The sequence below is a fragment of the Larus michahellis genome, chromosome 11 (genome assembly GCF_964199755.1).
Source record: "Larus michahellis chromosome 11, bLarMic1.1, whole genome shotgun sequence".
Lineage (NCBI taxonomy): Eukaryota > Metazoa > Chordata > Aves > Charadriiformes > Laridae > Larus > Larus michahellis.
In genome coordinates this window covers 16,701,887-16,725,547 of record NC_133906.1, presented here as the reverse complement: position 1 = coordinate 16,725,547, position 23,661 = coordinate 16,701,887, and the positions used below count along the sequence as shown (strand labels likewise).

General features: G+C 43.7%; 2 protein-coding genes across 5 annotated transcripts; both read right to left on the bottom strand.

Moving 5' to 3' along the window:
- Nucleotides 1-231: 231 nt before the first annotated feature.
- On the bottom strand, nucleotides 232-14,098 carry MYOT (myotilin). 4 transcript variants are annotated; one of them, XM_074603881.1, is made up of 10 exons: nucleotides 13,719-14,098; nucleotides 11,439-12,041; nucleotides 9,144-9,294; nucleotides 6,622-6,723; nucleotides 4,571-4,620; nucleotides 3,864-3,996; nucleotides 2,517-2,724; nucleotides 1,894-2,059; nucleotides 1,247-1,380; nucleotides 232-827 (listed from the first exon to the last, which is right to left on the bottom strand). In XM_074603881.1, exons 2-10 carry the CDS (start codon nucleotides 11,873-11,875, stop codon nucleotides 655-657), a joined length of 1,554 nt encoding a protein of 517 aa, XP_074459982.1. In that variant the 5' UTR covers nucleotides 11,876-12,041; nucleotides 13,719-14,098; the 3' UTR covers nucleotides 232-654. The 4 variants fall into 4 exon arrangements, with proteins under 4 accessions (XP_074459982.1, XP_074459984.1, XP_074459983.1 ...); XM_074603883.1 differs by lacking the exon at nucleotides 11,439-12,041 and having other exon boundaries at nucleotides 13,719-14,063; XM_074603882.1 differs by lacking the exons at nucleotides 11,439-12,041; nucleotides 13,719-14,098 and adding an exon at nucleotides 10,467-10,701.
- A 1,417-nt stretch (nucleotides 14,099-15,515) lies between these two features.
- On the bottom strand, nucleotides 15,516-21,783 carry LOC141749667 (myosin light chain kinase, smooth muscle-like). Its single transcript, XM_074603544.1, has 7 exons — nucleotides 21,709-21,783; nucleotides 20,454-20,516; nucleotides 19,755-19,896; nucleotides 19,114-19,137; nucleotides 18,439-18,558; nucleotides 17,579-17,837; nucleotides 15,516-15,621 (listed from the first exon to the last, which is right to left on the bottom strand). Exons 2-7 carry the CDS (start codon nucleotides 20,514-20,516, stop codon nucleotides 15,516-15,518), a joined length of 714 nt encoding a protein of 237 aa, XP_074459645.1. The 5' UTR covers nucleotides 21,709-21,783.
- Between the last annotated feature and the right edge of the window lie 1,878 nt (nucleotides 21,784-23,661).

The following is a 23,661-nucleotide window of genomic DNA, read 5'->3' as shown; positions in this document are numbered from 1 at the left end:
GGCAAGTGGGCAAGGAGAAAAAATACTGATGTGGCCTCACGGACCTGTTTTACTGTTAAGGGAGTGTCAGCATCTGGTTTATACTGAATAGTTTATAGCTATCGGCGAGCAGACAGGGGAGGGGACCGGTGTCAGACTTAGTAGGGTAAGAATCCATCTTTGCCAGGCTGCAGCTGATGCCAGACATCCGTAAGCTGCTATTAACAGATCAAGGAAGAGTCACAGCTGATGTTGGTTATTTAAAATTTTATTTGCTTCTAATTTACTCTCATAAAAACACTCTAGTCTATTTGATTTTAGTATTCAGACAGTACAGACTTCTGATACTATCAAGAGTGATATTAGAGAAGCAGTACAAGCCAATCTACTTTAGCATGTAACCAAGCACAGGTGGAACTAAAACCACCCCCACTTGTAAAAACTAATTAGCCTGCTTTCTTAGGCTTTATAGTTAAAATACAATACTCAGTAAATGGTTATAGTCACCAAACCATATAAATAAAATCTAACATGGTAAAGTGGGAACAGCTGAATGTGCAAGAGTCAAAGTAAAAATATGTAGATAGGTATTTTGCTAATTAGAGCAATCACCAGTTAACTGCATCTATGTTGTAAGTGTCTCTTATAGGTGTGAGTTTTCCTCTTCGTTTTCAGTTAAAGTTCATCACTTTCATACAGTCCAGACTGCTCAGCCAAACGCTGAAACTCTCCTTCCGGTGAGAAAGCTTGTTTCACATCCAGTCCTCTTCCATTAAGTGCCAAATACTTGCTAAAAGTTGGTCGAACCCGCAACTGCTTTGGGGCTGGGACTGGCTTGTTTGCATGTGCTGGAAGAGAGAAAAAAGCTTCTTTCAGTGTCTTCCCAGGCTGTGGAAAGACCCATGGTACAGCAACCCAATTGCTTTTTATCTGCACCATAAATCAGTAAACACTTAGGAGTAATTTAACAGTCAAGCCTATCTCTCAGACACCAGAGATTTATATTCACCCTCATTCTTGGTATCAATCAAATTGTAGTCTTTAAGCAGTGCAGACAGCAGATGTAGACAGTGTGCGCATCACAGTGTCTTGGTACTAAACAAAAAAGTTTTTCCCAGGATAGTTACTTTTGTCTAGATCAGTACCTTTGGAAAGAAACCCTCCCAGCAGCCTGAGCTTCCTTAGGTTAAACTTGAGGTTCTGCTCTGAGTACAAGTGCCAGTGGCAGCTGCAGTTGTGGCTGTGGCACTGTGAATGTGGTACTTACTGGCAACCTCCAGCCTGGCATGGCATGTGGCCACACCTGCTCCGTTGACAGCAGATACAGTGTACCAGCCAGCATCTTTCTTGTTTGCATTATTAATCAGGAGGCAAATCCTTCCAGTATTGTCATGTAACAAGCTGAAAAATGAAGGTGTTTATGTGTAAGTGCTTGGAGGGAGAGGGAGAGAAGACATTGAAATCAGAGGGTCAGTTTACATGCTGAGGAGCTGAGAAAGTCCTAGAACAATTCTTGCAGGGTACTGCAAACTATTTAGACAGCATTTGTGTTACGAGACAGCAGTGGTTCCCATCATGATACCATTCAGGTGGCATCAAGGCCCTTCTGTAGCCCCATAGACTCAGAGCATGATGAATGCATTGCGTGTTTCAGTCCTAAAGCCATGCTTCTCTGTGGGCCTTGTAACTGCTGCTACAATTCAGAGTGGCAGCTGGTCACAGTTTTCTCTCTGTGCCCTCGAAACAAGATTCTGAGCGTTGTGCCTGTCCAGCACATGGGCCTGTTCACCATCCCAACGAGGGATGGATCTAGCTTTCCAGCTTGCTGCTTTTAGAAACCAGCCAATTCAAATTTGACTTAAATACTGGTTATTGTTTCCTAACACACCAATGGCCAACTCATTAGTAGGATACCTTATTCGGTCTGTATTATATTGTACCATTTCGTTGTTTCTTTTCCAGTAAATCCGGGGTGTTGGAATAGCAGAGATCTGGCATTCCAGTCTGGCTGTATCTCCTTCAAAAACCTTTTTGCTTTGTGGCTTGAAGATGAAAGTTGGAGGCGTGTGATGTTCTTTTGCTAAATTAAAGAGGAAAGATAAGGAGGAGTTACTCTAAGTATTGAATGCTAATATCAGGCTTGTTTTTTAAAATTTCAGAATGCTAAATTCAGGAGGGCACATGCTCCTTACTGCATCTCTTTAGTGTACAGGCAATTCCCATGAACATAAGGGTGTAGGACAAGAGCCAATCAACATATGTTATCAATTCTGGGAGATTAATAACTCCCAAATTCTGGACATCCCACTACATCTAAATATCCCACTAGAAGTGCTTTGAAGAAATATGGCATCCCAGATGTATGTATTACAATAGTCTTGGAAAAGGTAATGTGTTTGTTATTGTTTGAGCCTGAGTATCTGGAGATCTATCTCTGCTGCTTACTTATTTTAAATTCCAAACACATGGAGGAAGGCATTAGATTGCTCAGATTTTTCCATGTGTGGCCAAGTAATTATCGGTGCTCTCAGTCTTACCAATTACTTCCACTTTAACTGCGAAAGAGGCTTCTCCTGCACGATTGACAGCCACACATTCATATGTCCCTGCATCAGATGATTTGACTGCTTCAAAAATAAATGAATGGAATCCCTTTTCTGACACTATCATTTTATGGAACTGATCTTGGTGAACCATCCTTCCATTCTGATACCACATCACATCTGGAGTCGGCAGCCCACTAACCTGTGAAGGAGAGGAAGGCAGTGAAGAGTTAAACAGCTTTTAAGATAATAAAAGCTCTTCAATGCTATAGGGAGTTTGATGTCAATAGATGATCAAATCATGATCCTACTGCAAAGTTTTAGTCTTGCCTAGTTTTGAATATTAATGTGGTGCTGCACAGAGAGTAAGGCTTGTGAAGTGCCATGGAAAGATGAGCTTTTAGCTACAAGACAGTGGATGCTGTTTCTGCAAGCCCCGGTTGTTCCCATCTTGTAAGGTAGTTTTGATTAGGCCAAAGATACTCGTTTTGGGTTCATAGAGGGGGGGAACTTACCCTTTTAATCTCACAGTTAGTACCATCAATAGGGTTGACATCCATACTGTTTTGATAATGTATATAAATAAACTGTCCTGCAGACATGCTCCAGGCTGTCCATGACATTCAGAAGTTAAGCAATTTGCAGCAAAATGGCTAAAGGTCATGCCTAAGTCTGTCAAGAGTTTACTTAAGGAAAGAGATTGGAAGCGATTAGGAAAAACCAAGCCAAACCACAATCAGCAAACCCCCTTTGCAGCGAAGCTGCACGTGTGGAAGATGCAGGTTCGTTCTAACCCTAGGGTTGGTACCGTTGCCATGCAGTTTCAGGCCATTCTGGCATTTTGTTTGTTTGTCATTAGGGCATTTCCTTTCCAGATTGTCTGCTCCAGCAAGGGCACAGTTACCTCAGAGAAGACTCACTAAAGGCAGGCTAGTCCTAAGCAGGCCTTGCTGGACGTATGTCCAGCATGTATCCATTGAAGTCAGCGAAGTCCCAGTGCAAAGCACAAAGTTCCCTCCCAAAATGCCTTCTTTCAGCAAGGCCTTAATATTCATTCTTCCCAGTGAGGTCTAGAAGGTGTTCTATGGTGGTCCATATTTACCACTATTTAGCTTTAACCATATTCTTATGAAGCTAATTCCATTTACGTTTTCCAAGGGAAAATGCTGAAATATTTAGGCATCTCCTATTTCTTGGTTTACGTTGCCTGGAGAGACCTTGCACCATTTGCCATTAGTGCTCTGGCTTATTAAAGTGCAAAGGCACCGCAGCTCAGAGACCTCTCTTCATGCCGCACACCCCACAGAGATAATGGAACTGAAAGTGAAAGGCGGGTATTACTTTGAAGTCGAGTCTGCAGAATCGCCCCTCCTCAATAATTACATCTTCGGGCACTTGTGTGAAACGTGGCTGAAAAAACTTTTCCTGGATGGAGTCATGTCCACGGTCATCTCCTCTTGAGGACGGTCTGCTCCTAAAAAGTGGACAGCAACAGTTACTTGTGTAAAAGTCACTATAGCACAAATGACATTGAAGTACTGATTGCAGCTAGAGTCCCTCACCGTGCTTAGGAGTCTAGTACTACAGTTGTGGTTTGGTTTTCAGCTACAAGGCATGGGTTTTAATCAGCCACCTATCTTGCTCAACTTGTTCAGTTCAACCCAGAAGCGTAACATAGGAAACCTTCATCTTTGGCCTAATATCTAGAAGAATTTACAAGAGCAATGTAGGCTGTATTTCATCGTGCTACATGTCATCATTTACATTGTTGAACCTTGCTTTGACTAGAGATTAGTCTTCTAGAATACGAAGCATATTTGCCCTAGGTACATGGGGTCTTTAAACATCTAGTGATATGCTTAGAATTGACCGGATTAAGATCATAGGCATCATCAGCCATCCTCAAATAGTAATATTTTAGTTGAAGTGTATGAATTTAGTAATTACTACTTTAGAAAAAGTGATAAATAAGGAAGTAAAACTAACATTGTCTAGAAACACTTGACATGAGATCTTGAAGTGCAGTGCAGCACAAGCTTATGCATTACCTTACATGTGTTGTAGGAACCTGCAGCCTGATGTTTTCCGCATTCTGGTGCTTGGAAAGAGAAAGAGGAGAGGTGAGTTAACTTAGAAAGTTCTATCTATAAACTGAATGAGAAGCCATTTTAAAGTTCATATACTGTCTGCTGCTTAAAAGCTGAATACTTCAGAAGTCATTGGGACAAAAGGTAAAGGAACTTGCATCAAGAGTTCACCCTCGGCTTTGCCATGACAGTAACAAGTACTATTAATAGAATGGCACAACGTCTCATCACTCTGCACAGGTGATAGGTGCAGCACTTTTGTTTGGCACACAAGGCTTTTGGCCAGCCAATAACCTTTGTTAGAGGGGAGTAGTACTACTGGCAGTATCTAAAATGAGAGCTAAGTACAGAGTGTCCTTCGCTATAGCAGGAATAGAAGTGGAATCGCTGGCAAGAACGCTGTATTGTGCCCACTTAAATATGGTACCAGTAGCAATGGACACATGCTGAGCTGGAAAATATTTTTCTTTCTAGATCACAGCACCAACTAAGCTCGCTGACAGCTCCACAATCACATGAGTAAATCTGCTAAAGTACCCAGGATTGATGCCTGCTAGGAACTTGGATGTTTGGAAAATGCAAGCAGAGTTTATTACCAGTGACTCATTTTAGCAATGGAGTCAGATAGAGGAAACACTGCATGGAAATTCCTGGGGTGTTTGCATTGAGCCATTACGATGCTTGGTTCTGTGCTCTATAGCGGAGTTCTGTGGAATATTTAAGCCTGGGTTTAAACTTCAAGCACAGAAGCAGTCTTCAGTTCAGGAGAAGCATTGCATGAATGGGGGTCTTGCTGGACTGAGCTCAATGCCGAGTCCAAGAGGCAATTGCTTCTATCTGCTCATTTACACTAGTTCTGTACAATTATTACTTGTCTTGTGAAAGGATGCTGTAGTGATGGAGTTGCTTGTAATTCTAATGCTCTATTATAAGGACTGTGTAGTTAAGTTCCTGAGGAATCATGAGGCTGAATGAATCAATGACTACAATATTTAAAAATAAGACTGAACAATGGGAGTAAGATCTCCCAAACATAAGTCAACCTCTCCTTCCAGTACTCCTTTTTATGCAGCATTTCACACACCCTGAAAAGTTGTCAGTCATCCGGTTTTGACTGAATGTTTCCTTGTTCTCTACAAAAGACGAGGCTTCCCTTGCTCTCCGACATCCATAATGTTCCCTTCTTGCCTGCCTGTCAGGTGATTGTTGGGGAGAAATAGCTCAAATAGCATATTCCTCCCTTGCTGTGATCTTAAGTGTCTTTTGCAAAGAGTTTTGCTAACTGCACTTTGGAAGGTGTGTGCCAGCCTGCTGGCTCTCTGCGTGCATGCAGCAGGAGGTATGTTTTCTTTGGCTGCGCAGGTATCCAGCGCCACATCACAGACATTTCCACTAACTTTGATCACAGAAGTGCCAAAGATACCTTTTAACTGGTCTTCAACTAAAATGCTTTTGAAAATGCCAGTAGTAATAGATGCTTGTCTATCAGTATGTGGGCTGCTAAAATAAATGCTTTGCCTTCTCTTAATGATTGCAGGCTCCTGGAGGGGCTAAAACCTAGCCGATCCCACTTCAAGGCCCTGACCTCTTGTAGTCAATGTCACTCATTCCAAACAGTGACAGGTGTAAATCTTGCTGTCCTGGCCAAGTCTGAACTTGGGCTGTTAGAGAGTGAGTACCTGTATCCCTGGCTGTGCTGCTCCCTGCCTGTCACAAGCAGGGTGTAACGTGCTGTGCAGCAGCTGTTGTAATTCCTCCCTGGAGACATCATTCCTACAGATCAGACCCAGCAAGGGGATGGTGCTTAAATTCCCCCCCTCTACCACAACCCCCCCAAAAAACCCTCAAATCCCTACTATACAGAGCTCTGCCAGTGCGAGCTGGCCCCTTCCCTCCCCTCTCTTGCACTGGTACCAAATAAACCCCATCTCTCTACCCTGTTCAGGTACAAGCAGGTCACAGCACAGTCACCAGAAAACTGTTGTTCTGGAGAAAGGTCCCCCCCCATTTACCTGTGCATTCTGCATGTTGTCTTCACTTTGTGCTTCCAACACAGATGCAGCATTTACTGGTCCGAGCAGCCTGCGAGCCATTCTTTCTTCATAAGTTAATCGCTTAAAGCAGAGTGGAGAGGAATTCTAGTCAGAAGTCCATTTACTATTTCAGGTCAGCTTGTAAGAGCACATTAATATGCCACAAATTCAGGGTGTTGTCAATGAAAGCAGCGGCTGAATAGAAACACAACTTCTGTTCCAGAGGGTTTGCAGTCTGTGATGACTACTGAAGTCAGCCTCAATATATACAGCACTGAAATGCATAAAAGATTAAACTGCCTGTTCATCAAAGCCTCTCTCATGCCATCTGTGGCCTTACACTCCTCCTCTTTCTCCACCAGGATTATTTATGGGTAACTGATGGCATTATCTCAGAAGCCAGAGTAAGTCCCAGGGTACCTTTCTGTTAGCACTGGGAAGACTTCCCAAGTCATTCAGCTGTGGATTTACTTCAGGAGTTAGAGGCGTGCTGGATGCTAGCGCCCCTGCTCTCAAAAAAGCAAGAGCCACATCAGAAGCAGACGCAGCCAGAGAGGAGCACCACTGCCCCTGAAAGCACAAGGGAAGTTTATGCCAGCGCAGCTGCTGCCTTATGAAATGCTGGGTGCTGTCTTGAGGAGGCAAGAATGCGTTTCAGTCATGTAACGTGTTCCTACAATATGGATGCAGCACAGAGGGATAAATACGAGCAGAGTTAAATTCAAGTTCTGTCAGTGGCCTTACTTTAGAAGAGTACATTAGTCTCCTGAGCACCAGAACACCTGACACTTCGCTTCCCACAAAGTTTACCTTGGGTTTGGATTTTGTGATGTGAGGACAAGCTCTGACTGAATTTCTACTGTGTACAGGACATGTATGTGATTATTCCTGGGTAGGTAAGGGTTTGGGGAAGCTTGTGGGACTTTTCTTTAGAAAAGACTGAGAGAGACCTTTTGCAAAACCTGCGAGAGCATAATATCCCTGAGGTTGTTACGGCTGTATCAAGTGTGGCTGAGATTGGCCAGTTGGTTCAGATGTTGGAGGACAAGGGGAGGAGGACACAGAGTGGTGATTGCATAAGCCTTATTTTTAGACTGGCTTCCTATGGGAAGAAAAACTGGCTTGCAATTGGAAGCTTTCTTACAGCAGCGAGAAGATTCCTATTAGGGACACATTAAGTCAGATTTGACCTGATATGTTTTTTTTCCTTCAAGGTTTAAAATTATATATGAGACACAAACCTGTTCCCACTGATGATAATGGAGAAATTTCTTTCTACTTCAGGGGAAGGAAGATGGAAACTATAAACACTGTGCTTTTACCAGTCTGCCTCCAGCCAGCAGGAAGGTTCCTACGTTAGAGACCTCTCACTCTCTCTAGCTTGCTGTAAAGTGCTTCCCTACTGGTAAGCAAATTTTTCTCCCAGACCTGGATTTCTTGGAAAAGGGGATTGCATTTTGTCCCTTTGCAGAATAAATAAGTAGGTACTGAGACTAAGAGACCTCCTTATAAGAGACAGACTTTGTGATTTATCTGATTTGTTGTTGTTCATACAAACAGAAATCAAAGAGGTTTACCACATGTGGTGATGGTGTCTAGAATGAGCTTTCAAATATTGGTACTTCTCCAAGTTTCTAGTGACTCGGGGTGGTTTATTAACCCCAGCATTGAATGCCAGGGTAAAATTGTGCCTGGAGAACTGAGAGATTCTCCTTGTGTTTCTAGTTGTCTGTGGATGTGATGTTCAGCAGGATCCCCAGCAGAGAGTTCAAGTTTGTGCCACAGCTCTAAACATGTACCTTTCTCCTGACACTAGCCTTATTAATTTGGTGGCACAAATTCAAAGACAGCTCGAATGCTGTGTGCTGGCCAAGAAGGTAGGATAAGAGGGAAAGGCAAGAGCAGCTGAAAGCCATCTTGCTGCATCAAATGGCCTTCAGAAGTCAACACATCCCTTACAGAAGTCACAGGAGAGGCAGACATTCAATTGTCAGAGTAGAATGCCTACAGACATACTTACAGCAACCAGGCCAGCTTTCATCAGGCACTAAGGCATGTGCTGCTTCTCTACTGGGAAGGGCTGAGCTGAACCTGGCCCACCAGTACAGCTGTTTGCATTCTAATAGCAAAAATAACTATGAAGAAGGTGTTGGGAAACAATGAGGTTGGATGTAAATCTTTCAGAACCATGCCTTTACACCACCCCCGAGCCATGATTAAAAATGGTTACTGTTGGAAAAGATTTTTTTTTTTTACATTTCTAATAGAAAAATTCAGCTACCTCACACTGAAAGAATATTCTGGTCATAAATGGCTCAAAGAACTCTTGCTGGGATCTGTTGAGTAAAGGTGTTTGGGCAGTGTTGCTCCTGCATTTCCTTCTGCTTTCAGCTTAGTTCGGAGGCTCCAGCCTCTGGGGCACTATAACTAGTCTCTGCATCCCTGCTTGCACTACCGAGAGTCAGAGCAAACCGGTTCTTTAATCAGCAGGTTTCCCTTACCTGGTTGCCATTCTGGAGAAGGTTGTCTTTGCATCGGAGTTTCTTTTCCAAGTCCTGAATGAGGGCCTCTTTTGTTCCTCGAATTTCTTGTTCTGATGTCTTCTGCATAGAGTTGATGCTAGCTTGTTTGTTATACATTGGTTGTGAGTAACTACTCATGCAGGAAGAGGAAACAAAAGTTATTCCTGTGGGCCTGCTTGACTGTTTGCTACAGCTTCACAGAATACACACAAAAATGTGAACCTGCTACCTAGGAACTGTGGTTCCAATGAACCCGTAAAGCATTTGGGAGATAGATAGGCTAGGTGGTGTAATTGAGTATCAAAAACTTAAGGGGAAGCATCATGTTCTAGCCAAGCCATTGAGTGTCCTCCCACAGCACTCGCAGCAGCTTGCCGTAGGTCACTGTTCAGCATCCCTGCATCCTGCAATGGCCCCTGCCCGGACTCAGATGTGTGCAGTAAGGCCACCAGTGTTTTGAGGGAGCCGCTAACTCCACTGAGCAATGCGAGTCTGTCCAGGAGCAAGTTCTCCCTCAAAAACTGCATGCCTTTATAATTTCAATTGTTAAAAAGTCCCTGGGTGCTGCAAATCCACAGCAAGGTCACAAACTATTCTATTAGGTATGAACAGTTTATTAGTTGTCCTCCTCTTCTTGGCCCCAGAAAGTTACTTCATATAGCATTTCTGTGAGAAGTTCCATAGCTGAGCTTACCCCAAGCTAGGCTGGGTCTTTAGGAGCCCTTGCTGCAGCCCCCCACATGGCCTGATCCTGTAATCCATAGTCAAGAGACACAATCAAATCTTGGAGTTAGATAGTAGGCTTGACTCTGAAAGGTGCTAGGAAAAGAGGAGCATCCCTCAAAATGGGTTGCGAAGGTCTGCCAGAGGTCACAGCACTCTGTGCTGACGGGATCTGACCCTGGTCGTTACGTGCAGCAGGGTCTTGTATGCTGCACTTGTATTCAGCAATTATTTCTATTCAAAATCCGCTTCCTTCTGTCACTTGGGAATTTGTTCTGCTGATTAGAATAGGGTAGAAGGGTTATAATTCTGGTACATATTCCCAGCACTGCATGGATTTAATAACTTGCCCAAGTTATAACTTAAAAACTTTAATAATTTGCCCTACAGATTAATACATCTCATGTCCCCGTTTGCCCATTTGTAGCATGATTAGGAAAATAATTCCTCAATTCACAGGGTGTTGCATTTAAGAGCAGCTTATATGAAAAGCATAGTGAGGCACCAAAACCCTTTGCTGTGAAAACATACTACCCAACACTACATACACAAAACCCAGCAGTTACTCTAAATACGTACCTAACCCAAACACATTCCTGCAGTACTTTTAAGAAACACTCCTGAGTGCCCCATCTTGCCCTCTGCGTCTTACCTTCCCGCTTCCCACAGTGCTGTGATTCAAAAAATACCCAGAAACATTCAGATTTCCTGAATACAAACTGACTCTTATGCCTGAATTTATATCCAAGCCAGCAGGACCCCCCTGCCCCTATCACCTTTCCAATATCCTCGGTTGAGTGTTCGTTGCGTATTCTACACTGAGTTGCCCCCGGGACTTCCAGCGAATATTGGCAGGAATACAAGTTGGTGAGAAGGCAAGATGCAGCTCCCTTTGAGATCTCACTGACCTTGGGAGATATTTGGATTGCAGCCCAAAGGCAAAATGATATAATACATACTCAGGAAAGAATTTAGTCTTCAGTCTGAAGGGGTAAAATTTTCGAGTGGCTGCCTTTCTGTTAGCACGTATGATTAATGGAAACTGTATTGTAGGTGGGCATAGAGTCCCATCACGATGTGGAACCTGAAAATACTGTTGAGACTTACTAGGAATCTTGAACTTGTTTATATGTGGGAAATACTACTGCCTTCTCCCCCGGCCTCCCCATTCATAAGCCATATTTGTTGAAATTAATTTGAGATGGGTGTCCATCTTCTGTTCTGAATACCCTTAAATTAGATATTTCCATCAAATGAAACTAAACTGTCCAAACTGACTCCAGAAATTGTGCACAGCAGCCCATGACTACTGTGCAATTTAATTCCTGGTGGATGCTCCTCTCTCCCACACAGACACCAAGGGCAAGCACTCAGCCTCCTAACTCCGTTCATGCAGAGTCCTGCCTCCAACATCAGAAGTCAATGGAAGTTGTACCATTGGCTTCAGCCAAGCTGATGTTTCACCGGACAGTTGGATTTGGGATGGTCAGTGCACGGGAGAGGCCAGGCCAGAGGAAAGCAAGGGGAGGTTAGAAGCCTGTATATACTTACTGAGGTTCCATAGGAGAAGGAGTTTGGCTGTTATAGTCGGGCTGCGAGGGTAGCACTGAGCACAGGAATGCTGCGGGGGGTTGGTTAGGCATGGATATAAGCCGTTGCCCAGATGATGAGCTAGCAGGAGACTGAGCAGATGCAGGCGTGACGGGATATGTGGATTCCTTAGGGGCACTACAGGAAGGCGAGGAGAGCGTGATTGAAGAGCTCAGCGATGACGAGGAGGAGAATTTCTGCCCACTTGGGTTACGAGGCTGTATTAGGATGGAGGACTGTTTGATTTGTCTGCTTGACTCTGTAGAGGCTGCGGGTCCTGGAGGCTGCTGTTGCCCTTGACACACGTTCTTAGACTGGATAAAGTGTTTTGGACGTTCGTAGTTAAACATAGTTGGTTGGCACATAGAGGAAACGGATGGGAAATTAGGGACACTCATAGGAGAGGTTTCACGGCTGTCCTGGGTTTTTGTTGGTGATAACTGGCTTTGGATAGGTGGCTGGTAAAAACTAGGTGGTAGGCCACGAAAGCTTTCTTGGCTGGGATCCTGGATAGAATGGAACCCTTGCCTTGCAGAATAGAGGCTTTCTTGGTGTGGATTTTCCCTTAGGGAAGACAATACAGATAAAATAAATAGTACATCACGATTTGAATCACAAAAATACTGTGTATTGAGCAGTCATTAGCAATCCAAAGAGTATGAAGTTCAGGCAACTGACAGTTAAAGCTTGAGCTTAAAATAAAGAGATTTAGGATTGATTAGAACTATTCCAGAACTGTGTGAACATTTCGGATTACAGTAACAACTCACGCACCCTACCCGACTCAGGTGCCGTGCTCACCACGGCTATCTTATCTGCAAGAGCCCAGTAAATTCTAAAAGAAATAGCAATTGATTTATTGAGACGACCCAGCACCTGCGTAAGTCTACAGATAACCACAGATACTATTGCTAAGCAAGGTAATTTGCCACATATCATCTTAACGAAAGATCTTTGAATCCTGCAATTTTGTGCCCTGTCAAAACACTAAATTGCTCAGAGAACTGGCTATTTGTGCCAAGAAATTCCTTACACCACAGGGAAGCATGAAACAGGTTCCACTTTCTTTTAAGCCGAAAACGAAACCTTTGAAACAAAGTATCCTGATTTCTTCTCTGTTGGTTTTCGAATGCCAAGGACTGTGCATCTCCATTTGAAGTGATTTCCCGAGATTTGCTGTTAGGGCTAATAATTTCCCGAATTAGATAGCTGCAGGATCAAGTAAGGGAAGCTGAGCTGCTCAGAGGTCCTGCATTTATTTTGCAGGTCCTTGATATCTAAATCTGGGCTTTCCATCAATTTACAAAAGCGGAAAGTTTAATTAGAGCAAACTGAGCGAGTTTGTTAAAACTGACAAGCAACTTCAGCTCCAGGATGAAAAAATTACCCCCCAAAATAAATGTAAAGCTACTAATAAAAAAATGAGAATATAAATCCACACAGTTACATGTGCTGGAAAAAATTGTAATCTTGCCCCACTGAGATCAGCTGTTTTGCTGCTATATATACACAGTATATTGTATTCCTCTCCTCGGAGAGCCCGAAGAAGGGCTCCGCGAAGGTCGTAAATTCCCGTGGGGAGAGATCAACTAAAGACATCACTCTCATTTTAAAGATTCAAAGCTTTCATTTCCTAAAGGTAATTATCAATATTAGTTGTAAATTAACTGTAAGTAAACAGAGGTTTTCTAGTAAAAATTCCCCAACTTTCCCCTTGTCATGCCCTCGGAATTTGAAGCTGGCTCAGATTTTTGGAGCATGTCCACATTGTGTTCTCATTCACTGGTGCAGAAAATTAATTGAATCTTGGTTTTATACCATTTTTATATTATTGCCTGTGCGCAGATTCATTCATTTTACCTACAGGCTATGTAGCAAATCCGGCGTTTACTTTATTTTCTAGAATACTGCACTTAAACAAGATATGATACGATTCTGTGACGCACAGGTTCATTTGGCACAGCCACAAATAAGTTACAGTTTCTTCAAATCATTCCACCTTGACTTGGGTGGGAAAAAAAAAAAGTATCTAAATTTATAATTCTATCTTATAATAGATATCTATATATTTTTTAATTTTTGTTGCCTCTCACATTACTTTTGACACCACCGCACCTTAAAGGTACCTTTTCATCTCAGCATTGCCCAGCGCACCGCTGTTTCTCATGCCAGCTCCCTAACCAGCTTCCGAGTCAAAAAGCGACGTGGAAAAAAAAAACAAACCCGAACACGGCACCTTACCTACAGCCTAGGAGTTGTCACCTGGGCTTTAACCAGTATTTTGGGAAGGGACCGTCATTCACTGACCCGGACTGTCATAGTAGCCCTCTGCGTAGCGTTATAAGACCGGAGGCTTTAATGTGCTGCCAGCAGATGACACGGCGGGACCTGCCTGTCCTGCCCGCACCGCTGTCACAATAAGAGTCTCCGCCAGCCCCGGACCGGCGGGGACACGGCGTTTAAAGGCCGGTGCCCGGGTTTTGGGCAGGTGCCCGCGGTCAGCAAATCACCCGCCTGGCCAGCGCTGGGACCTGCCTGCGGGGCCGGGCTCCGCGGCTCCCCCGAGCCCCGGCCGGCTCCATCCCCAGCCGCGGGAGCGATGCCCGGCTCCGGCTCTCCCCGCCCGGCGGTGGAGCGGCTGAGGCTCAGCGCTGTCGCTCGCCTCCCCTGCTCCGTCCCCGCGTTCACCCGGAGAAGGGAAAGAATTGAAGAAGTCCGGGTTTTTTTGCCCATAACAGCCGTCAGGGACCAGAGAGGAAGGACTGCTGCAATGTGCTTGCACGTCCCTGAATCCCACTTTGTTATCTCTGTGTAATTCCTTTTTCAATTCACTTACTAATTGGCTGTAGCTAACTGTCTCTGTAGTGGTAACACTGTTACTGTTTTTAAGGCTGTGTACTTAAAGGCAACAGATAGGTAAAAGCCAGACCAAAAATGTTTAAGAAACTACCCGGCAGCACACCCGAGCGGTCCCCGGGGCCGCCGTGTCCTCGTCCTCAGTGGTACCTGCACCTTCTGTCTGGTACCGACCTTCATCAAGAGCAGTGGCATTCATTGCTCACGGATGTGTCTGAAGAGTCATAAACTGCATAACACAAATAAAATACACTCGGTGACAAAACATTATTCGATATTTTGCTGCCTGTGTGTATTATTATACATATTTACTTGGATTAAAAGGTGCAACTATGGTGTTTTCACCAGAACAGCAACGGATCCTGCTGGCAGATTAGGTGATTTATATCCCTTTAATCAAAGGCTTCAGTGCTTAATTACATCTTAAATTAACATTATAGTGTTTTAAGTATGTTAATTATACTTTGTCAACTCTTGCCTAAAATACACACTATTATTTAAAAAAAATCCCAACTCTGTGAGTACCGCAGCTCGGTCTGGGTCTTTCAGTTGCCTCTTCTCTCCCTTCGCTGTACTTGTGAGCCCTTCAGCACAGCGATCTTCAAGCATTAATCCACATTTAGTGTTTGTATTTAAACATCACCCCACCGGTTGTGAACTAAATCTACATAGCAGGTGTTAATTGAGTGCTAATTTATTTAAATTCCTCGTGATGAAAGTGATTAAGGGAGAAAGCCGTGCGTCCCTGGTTGTTGGCGAGGTTATTTGCTTTTCAAGTAAAAAATAAAAACGTGTAGTTTGCACAGGGAGAGTTGAGTACCAAAAAAAAGGTAACTGAAGCATGGTCATTTGCCCTGTAGGAAGCTGTGAGCGTGTTAAAGGTCAGACCCTGTGCTCAGACAGGCTCCCCGGCTCCCCATCGACTTCAATGAGGGTGCACTGTGCTTGTTTCCGAACTGAAGTTGGCTGCAAGGCATCAATTTTAAGAACAGCTTTATGCGCTTAGAAGGCTGGACACAACTCGGACGACTTGTGTGAAAGAGACGGAACAGAAAAACGTGAGATCCAGAAGGTAGGAAAAAAATTGAAAGAACTAGAAGCTGAACTGATAACGGGATAGGAATAAATCTCATAGCCTGTGTTAGGGTAACTTAGTAGTACCCTGACCAGCACTGCGAGGTGTTAGAGACCAGCTTTTCTGTACAGCTTCAGTTTACTTTCTATGAATGGTGACACATTGCATCCGATCATGTTCTCCTTGTTGCTTGAGTCATATAGCAACAAACATCTAGAAAAAAGTTAAGAATCATTTGCTTATTTATTAAGGAATCTTAAAAGCTACCTAAAAGACCTGTCAATATACTTACTGCCTGAAGCCTCCTCTTTTGCTTGGATTAAGTTCCTTTATTAAAGTTAATAACTGGTATAGATTTTATTCTGCTTCTTTAAGGCTATCAAGAGGGATGCTGTAAGGAGTAGCTGGTAGTGGCAGTCTTCTAGAATTGCGTTTTCTAGCTTTTGTTGAGTGGCTGTTGCTAAGCAGTAATTTGCAGAAGTAGGAGTACAAGGACTTCATTCATTTTTACAGTTGTTCCCAGTAATAGCTTTGTTCTGTCATCACTGTTTTTGTCGGTATTTCTTTTTGTCTTCGGTAATACAGTTGCAACCACATACGCTACACGAGAGAGTTATATGGCTAAATCTGCCTAACAAGACAGTTATTGTACAGCTAGTCATTAGAGATGACTTAGTTTGAGGTAACAGCAAAATTGACGATGTTGAGTCCCATTCAAAATGATGTTTCAAAGCACATGGCAATAAGACTGTGGGCTTTGAAGATATTTAAATGCGCATAGGTGGGTATATCTAGAAATTTTAATAGTTTTCTCTCTGTGTCTTGAGATGTGTAAATGCCTTCCAAAATCTGGTTCAGCATTGCTTTCAATCAAAAGCACTCTGCAGCTCTGTACACTTGTTGATGTTTTGCATAACCTGATTTTTTAAAAGCTATTGCATAGCTGATTTTGGTGGTATGTTATAGCCATTAATGCAGGACATCAGGTTCTGCATTTCAAACTGACCAGAACTTTAAAAATAAAAATGCAACCATAGCTCACTGGTACTGCTGCAAGCAATAAACTTTACAAGCAGTCATCCTAAGCAGAAAGTATCATCTAAAAGAGCTTTCCCAGAGGTTGCTTGTTAGAAATGCAGGCTTCCTGCTGCCTTTGAGAAATCTGGAGAGGATGGAAAAGCGGATTCTGTTCTAAAAAGACAGCTAGCAGATGTTTCCTACGGCTCCCATTCCCTCCAAGAGGTAATTATGAGGTAATTCTATGAAAGGTTTTCATTTTTGCACAGCGGACAGTTAACAGTCTTGTTTAAAACAATCATCGTGTAAAAGTTACAATTAATGCAATGTTGGTCTGTGTTGGATACTCCCAAGCAAACAGCCTTATCTCTAGGTGTTGGGACTGGTGTAGTTGGTTGTGAATTGAATACGGTGCTGCATTCACATGCTTGGCTTGTGATGTTTGAAGGCAACAGCAGCACAGCTTCATCGCAGGCTGCAAGCAAGCCCTTCCACAGCTTTGCCGTGCTGCAGTCTCCTAAACTCCGTACCAGTCAGCTTCAGCCAGGGCTTTGATTCTGCAGTGGCTCTGCATAGGGTCCCAGCTGATTTCCCTGGAACAAGCCTGGATTTCGTGGAAGGGCTTGAAGCTAAACTGTGAGCCTCCTCGCGAACTGCAGGTTATTGAAGCAAACCCATTTTTACTCAGTGATTTAGCAAAAAGAATTCCTGTGCATGGAGAAATCTACACTGAAATATGATCTCTCCTGCAGTGATTTTGGAGGAGGATGTTCAGAATTGTTAAAATAGCCAGTTTAGTTAAAGCGGCTGAGTACATCCAAAAATAATCTATAACACAGAGAGTGCTTTCTGTCACGGACAGCCGTTTACACACGGTGTAACAGTATCGCTGCAATGCCGCGCTGGCATTCGGCTGAGGGAGGAGGCACACGTCTGCCTCGGAGCTCTCCCCTTCACAAACAGGACTGAGGAAAACTCCTCTCTAGTGCTGGGCTTGGACCTTTTAACTGTCACCATTTGAAGTCTTGGTTATGCCTATAAACACCCAAGAAACGCTACAAAAATCTGGGATGGAATTGCTAAAATGAGCGTTCTAACTTGTTTTGTTTCTCTGGAACAATTAAACAGAATAACAGAATAAGCATTGTCTTACCTCAGAGGTGAAGCCTGAGGCGAATTCTCATAAGCTCCGTGAAAATCTTCAGCTTCGCTCTCGGAGTTCATCTGGCCAAAGTTTGCAGCTTCCGCTCGTCTGCCCAGCCCTGGGGTCTCTGTGCTGTAGGATGGCAGGCCAGCCACGTCTCGGTCCTTGGCTCCTGTTTGGCTGTTCCTAGGGAAGGTGGGTTTCTTCATGGTGACGTGCACAGCTGGCCTGTGGGCAACACCCGCAAAGCTTTCCAGCTCTTTTGCTCCTGGAATTAGAATTGTCCACAAGTCAGGTAGAAGGCAGTGGTGGTTCACCAATACAGCATGCTGCAGTAACAGGAAGGGAAACTGATATGTCTGTGCAGGTGGATGAGAGTTCAACCTGCCTGGGGTCTGCATAGACCAAAACCTGCACAGCTGCATTGGCCAAAACTGACTTCTCACCAGGGTTGGTGAGCTTTGCTTTAGACACTAAGGTGCTGTTCTGTTTGGAGATGGTTTTCAGCACAAGCCAGACAAGTCAGGTGTTACAATAAACACGGTATAGATACAGCCAATGTGTTGGGCTAAGCTGGGGTCCCTGGAGGGATGAAGCTCAGGGATGAGACTCCGCTGTGAGACAGAACAACATCTCCACCTTGTCATCCTTGACCCTGGAGGAAGACAGGACAAAAGTAGAAATGCAGAAGAACTTGCGTCCAGCTTTAAGAAGGACCCAAGCAGACTGTGTTTTTGGGGCATTTCTCTTCTCTTTCGCCTGCACAAATGTTAGGGTCTGGCTTCTGCTTGGTCGTCACTCTACCTCATGTGGAGCAGCAGCAAATTCTCTCATGCTTAGTTGCTCAGTTCAGAGACCCATGAGCTTACCTGGGGAAACAGAGAGACGTGCACTGGATGCTGCAGATCCAAATTCATTTTCAGCAACACATTTAAATACTCCAGAGTCTTCTGGAAAAGCTTCAGTAATTACCAGGGTGCAGACTTCCTCTGAAATGACAAATTCAGGCATGCTGTTGTACCATAAAAGCCAAATGCTAACTTGTAGGAATTGGTCCTTGCAGAAGGATGGCTACTTAGTGATGGGGCTTGGGAGCAAGGAAGTGCAACAAAGTGATGTGAAGGGCATAGGAATCCAAGGGATTCAGAAGGAGCGAAGGTGAAGGAATGATCTTTCTTCCTGTGACTTCCAAGAAACAAGACACAATTTTTTTGCTAAATTCTGTCTTCTCTTGCACAAGTTTAAACCCCAGAAATGATCACAGGTCAAAATAGTTGATATGTTTTCCCTTAACATATAGGGAACATATTCCTTGACTGAATGTAAACGGGATGATACCTTTTTCATTGTGTTGTGAAATAAATCAGGGCCTTTCAGGTGCTTGTGTCAAAACCAAGGACTTGAAAGCTCTCAGCCTGACACTGAATGCTGTCTTCTGGCTCCCCTTTGAACATTATTGTTTTATCTTGCATGAAGTGGGAAAAACTAAGCTTGGGGTAATTAACCAATGAGGTGTCTAACAAAAAAATACGCAGTGTACTTACCAGGAACAGCTGATGAACAAGCCTCTGCTCAAAATAAGAAAGAAAAAAATTAAATGGTTATAATGCCAGAATGGAGGAAGGACTTTTAGCCCTCACCTCTTTTCCCACCTCAGCTGTTGCCCCGTTACAAAAGGGACCATCTCCCTTTCTGTCCATCTGGATAGGAGAAGCTCAGGTTTGGCTGGGGAACCTCATGGTACAAACACTTCTCCACTGAGGTGATATAGAAAGAGCTCCACCGACTTTGGAGTTAGTTGCTGTGAATTTGGCCCACTGGGGCTATGACCTCATGCCTGGGAGTATGATAAATTGTTTAAAATATGCTTATATTTTAAATTCTTTTTCCTGAGTTCATCAGTAGTTATAATATGTGGTGTCAATGACGTTATGGCTCAGTAGTACTTTCATTAATAACTAACAGGATGGCAATCTCCCGCCTTGCGCCTGATCTGCTCACGTGTTGCCGGAGGAAGCATGGTCTCTGAACAGCAGTCAGTCGCTTCAGGTCATTTAATACTGGTAAACTTAACTCTGCCTCTATGAACGTGTTCTGTCTCCTGATTTTTGTATCACTTCTTGCTCCTGTCTTTTCACTGCCCCAATGAAATTACTGTACATCAGGCAGATATAGTAATACCTACTTTTTCGTAGTATTCGGAAATCGGCAGAGTCGATTATCGGATCATATTCTCTGTACCAGTGAACCTGTAAGGTGGGTGTAGCACGAATGCGACATTCAAATACCACTAATTGACCCTTCGTAGCTCTTATGTTTTGTAGACCCTAGAGGAGGAAAAATTTGAGTTAAGTGTCTGATGTAAGTATTTCCCCATTGAAGCAATTATTACAGGATGATACACCCTTCAGTGAAGAAGATGATCTCATGCACCTATTTTTATTTTACTTACAATAGTTGATTTAATTCTAAATGCATTTGCAATGGGTTGTGAGTGGATTTTTTTTTTTTCACCTGTATACCAGTGCTCTTTAAAAGGCTTTAGCTTGCTTATGCATTTAAATAAAGATAAAAATGCAGGAAAAACATCTATTCCAGTGAATACAACATAATAAGGGAGGTTACTATGAGAGGTTTCCTCTTCAGCCTCCTTTGTAGGAAATAAATGAGATGAATTCATGTAAGTGGCTCTGTCTGTCTGGATTGTTTACCAATTAAGATGTTAGATTGATAGCATCACTAATGAAGCATGCTGGCTGTTTTGAATTGTAAATGAACCGATGTTCCAGTCTCGAAATACCTTCTGATGGAGCAAGAAAACTCAAAGTCCAATGCTAGTAATTGCAGAACGAGCTGTGTCGTTCAGACGACCTGTGCTCTTTACCTTTGTAAACACAGGCGTGCTTCCGTAGGCAGACCCGGTCAGGCTCACCGAGGGACTCTGCATCTATATAGAAAAGAAAAGTGATTTTTATAGCTTGAATTTCTCATATGCAGAAACCTGGCTGCGTTGCTGGCACTTTGAAACAGAAGAAGATGCCGGAGTGTTTTACTGTTGTTCATGCGCCAGCATAATATATACCCCATGGAGAGTCTCCATTCAAGCACTCCAAGAGGAAATGCCTCCCTGACTCTGAACGCCCAAGTTAGTGGAAAGAGGAGCTGACAACTGGTAAGTGTGGCTGGTCTTATAGCTATAAGCCAATTAGTAGTCTCTGTGATCAGGGTTGCTTGCCAGTAGTTGCGCCCTTCTGCAGAGATCCCCTCCTGGTTTAGTTGGTCCCAGGTCTAGCTCTTCTTGGCTTGTGTGGTGTATGTGGTAACTACAGTGAAGCTGAAGGTAGAGAAATGAGCAGGAACTTTGTTGCTCTGTCGTGACATCCTCCTCTGAAGGTCAGCTGATGCAGAGGTTACAATAAGGTCTCTGATTAAGCAAGAAAGATGGTTTTAAGATGATCAAATATTTGCAGTGCAAGATATGTCCATGTTCCATGGTGGAGTGTTGATGTGCACTCATATCTGTCTCATTTAACTTTTGAACTATGCGTCTTGCATATAAATGTGCAACTGAAGTGCTTGGGTTTGTTTTGCTGTGGCACTGGTCTTTTTTATAATCTGTCTTTTCTCTGAAATAACCCAAGTTATCAGCTCTTTCCCTTTCAGCCTGAGTCAAGATTTAAGTTAATTTCTGGGTATTCTGAGTTCCCCAGCTCTTGACCAAGTATGTGCTCTAAATCAACTATCTGTGCTGAAGTGAGCCTTCAAAGTAGGCTGACAAATGGCTAAGCTGCGTGGTAGCCCCTTGAGCGTTTCTCACCCTGTCCCCTGCTTCATCAGTTCTCTTAGTTACTTGCTGAAGATGGGCCTGACACAATCCTTGCAAAACGTTTCTAAAATACTATAAGTAATCATTTAAAAAATGCTCTTTGAGGGTCAATAGATAATGGCTGAATTAAAATGGTGTAGCTCTGGTGGACGGAATGGCTGCCAGAGACTTCATTGTCTGAGGAACCAATGGTCAGCAAAACACTGGTGGTTTTCCACTTTTTCCTAGTGTGGGGAGAAAAATAAACAGAGCAGGATGGAGACAGAGACTTTAGAATGCTGAGCATACTTGACCCAACAATGTTTGCACTTACTGTGACATTCCTCTGGCCCTGCCAGGATGCTGAGGCTTGCAAGGAGGCTTAGCCTTCAGATTTACTCTATGAACCTGGAGAGACAAACATAAATCAGTGTCTTCAGAGGTATCTCCTTTTTCTTACAACACAGTGATGGCTCTGTTTTGTGAACTGAGCATATGCTGGTCAGAGAGTGAGTGGTATGCGCCAGAGAAAATAGAAGCATCTGTAGTATTTGAGAGTAGGCTCAGGTCACCTCCAGAGCACAGAGACGTCTAACCAAGGTTATTGATAAGGACCTATAAAAAGAAAGAAGTCACCTGTGAAACCTGGCTGCATGGCGGAGTTAGGGGTTTTCTGGGTTTGGGTGGAAGAGTCTAAAGAAAACCCTTGTTACTTTAACTAAAGTGAAAATGGTACTTCATAAACCAGCTAGCAGATCCTTCTCCTGTAAGGACTGTAAAATAGTGGATTGACACAAAAAGGTAGTTACTGGTAGCTTATTAGCTCACAGTGGTAAAAAAGGGTTACAGATTTCATCTTTGTTTTCCTTTTACTCTGGAAAGAGAGATTTTTCTTGGTGGAGTACTGCAGGATAACGGTCCTGCTTCTCCCAGGCCCAGCTGCATCAGTGAAAATGCTGGTCCTGATAAATAACTTGCAGCAGCAGCAGCAGTGCTGTTGTCCTACACTTGGCTTCTGGAGTGAACGTTAAAAATGTGACTCTGGACTGAGAGACAGCAGCATGTGTGAGACGCGGAGCCGGTGCTCGTTCGTCTGTCTGCCTTGCGCTATAGCTGCAGGGAAGGAATTGAACCTGGTTTGTCAGCAAGGAGAAGGCATGGAAAGAACTGAATTGACTTTCTGCTGGCCGTAGGAGCAATACATGTCCCCTGCTGAGCCATTTGGTGTGATGCAATGCTCCTGAGCTGCTGACTTGCCAAAGGGTGCCCTGGGATTTGTGTTCCCCATCCATGAAGCCAGCCCTTCACCTTCTCTCACTCTTAGCACCTGCAGTGTCAAATTCAGAGCCTACACTGTCTGGTAGCCGATGCTGTCACGTGCTGCCAAGTCCTGTGCTTGTGCCTGCATGTGTCTGTGGTCATGCAAACAGTACCTTAAGGTATTGGCAGATGGTTACAAAGCTGTTGTTTGTCGTTTGGTGATCAGTTGCTAAGGCCACTGTAACTGTCCCCTTGTGAGCTCCTCGCCTGTCGAACCACTGCCTTTGTGGCAGTTTTGCTTTGTGTTTGCAGCCTGCCAGGAGCCAGATGTGAGTGGTCATGGCTTGGCAAGTAAGAAGTCTCTCCTTAAGGTTATGGCTGTTTTTCTGACTAGGTCAGTCAAATGTATGTATTTCTTCAGGGTCTGGATCCTATGCTTGATGCTTCTGGTTCTGTATGGTATTGTTTGGTACTTAGAGCATTTGTAACATGATAGGTAGAGTAACTTTGAATTTGCGGTCTTCTAGCTGACTGTCACTGTGTCTTGGAGGCACATTTGTAAAGATGCAGATAGGTGCATGGTGTAGAGATATGGAGGCACCTCAACAAACTAGGATTTAGTTACCTCGAACAGGTCAGTAGGCTACAAAAGCACTCATCTTGTCAAATAAAATCAGTATATGCATCTGAACTCTTCAGAGGCTTTGCATAGCTGTTTGATCCAAATAATTTGAGATCTGTTCTCTCTCTCTCCTGCTTTCTGTCACTCTCCAAAACAGTCATAACTGATTACAGTGAAGGATGTTTTGCAGTCTGGTTGGATTTGACTGGTGAGGCCATGTGACGACTGCAGGCAGCCATGTGGGACAATGGGCTGCTGTAAGGCAGTCAGACATCTCTGATGAGAACATGTCAGTGTGTCTCTTCTAAACCTGCAGTATGTTACCCCTGGCCCTGATCCAGCAAAGCGGTTACACATGTACTTGGACCACCCATGGCCTTCATATTTCTATCTGTTGCTCTTGAG

Excerpts from the sequence above, each read along its gene's own strand:
- LOC141749667 (XM_074603544.1), bottom strand. The coding sequence starts at position 20,516 with ATGCAGAGTCCCTCGGTGAGCCTGACCGGGTCTGCCTACGGAAGCACG. Across the intron at positions 19,138-19,754 it reads TTTCCGAATACTACGAAAAA|AGGCTTGTTCATCAGCTGTT; the intron begins GTAGGTATTACT and ends TATTTTGAGCAG. Across the intron at positions 15,622-17,578 it reads CCTCAGGCTTCACCTCTGAG|ATGTTTGTTGCTATATGACT; the intron begins GTAAGACAATGC and ends ACTTTTTTCTAG.
- MYOT (XM_074603881.1), bottom strand. The coding sequence starts at position 11,875 with ATGAGTGTCCCTAATTTCCCATCCGTTTCCTCTATGTGCCAACCAACT. Across the intron at positions 6,724-9,143 it reads TTCTCCAGAATGGCAACCAG|CGATTAACTTATGAAGAAAG; the intron begins GTAAGGGAAACC and ends CTCTGCTTTAAG. Across the intron at positions 3,997-4,570 it reads GTTCCTACAACACATGTAAG|GAGCAGACCGTCCTCAAGAG; the intron begins GTAATGCATAAG and ends TCCACTTTTTAG.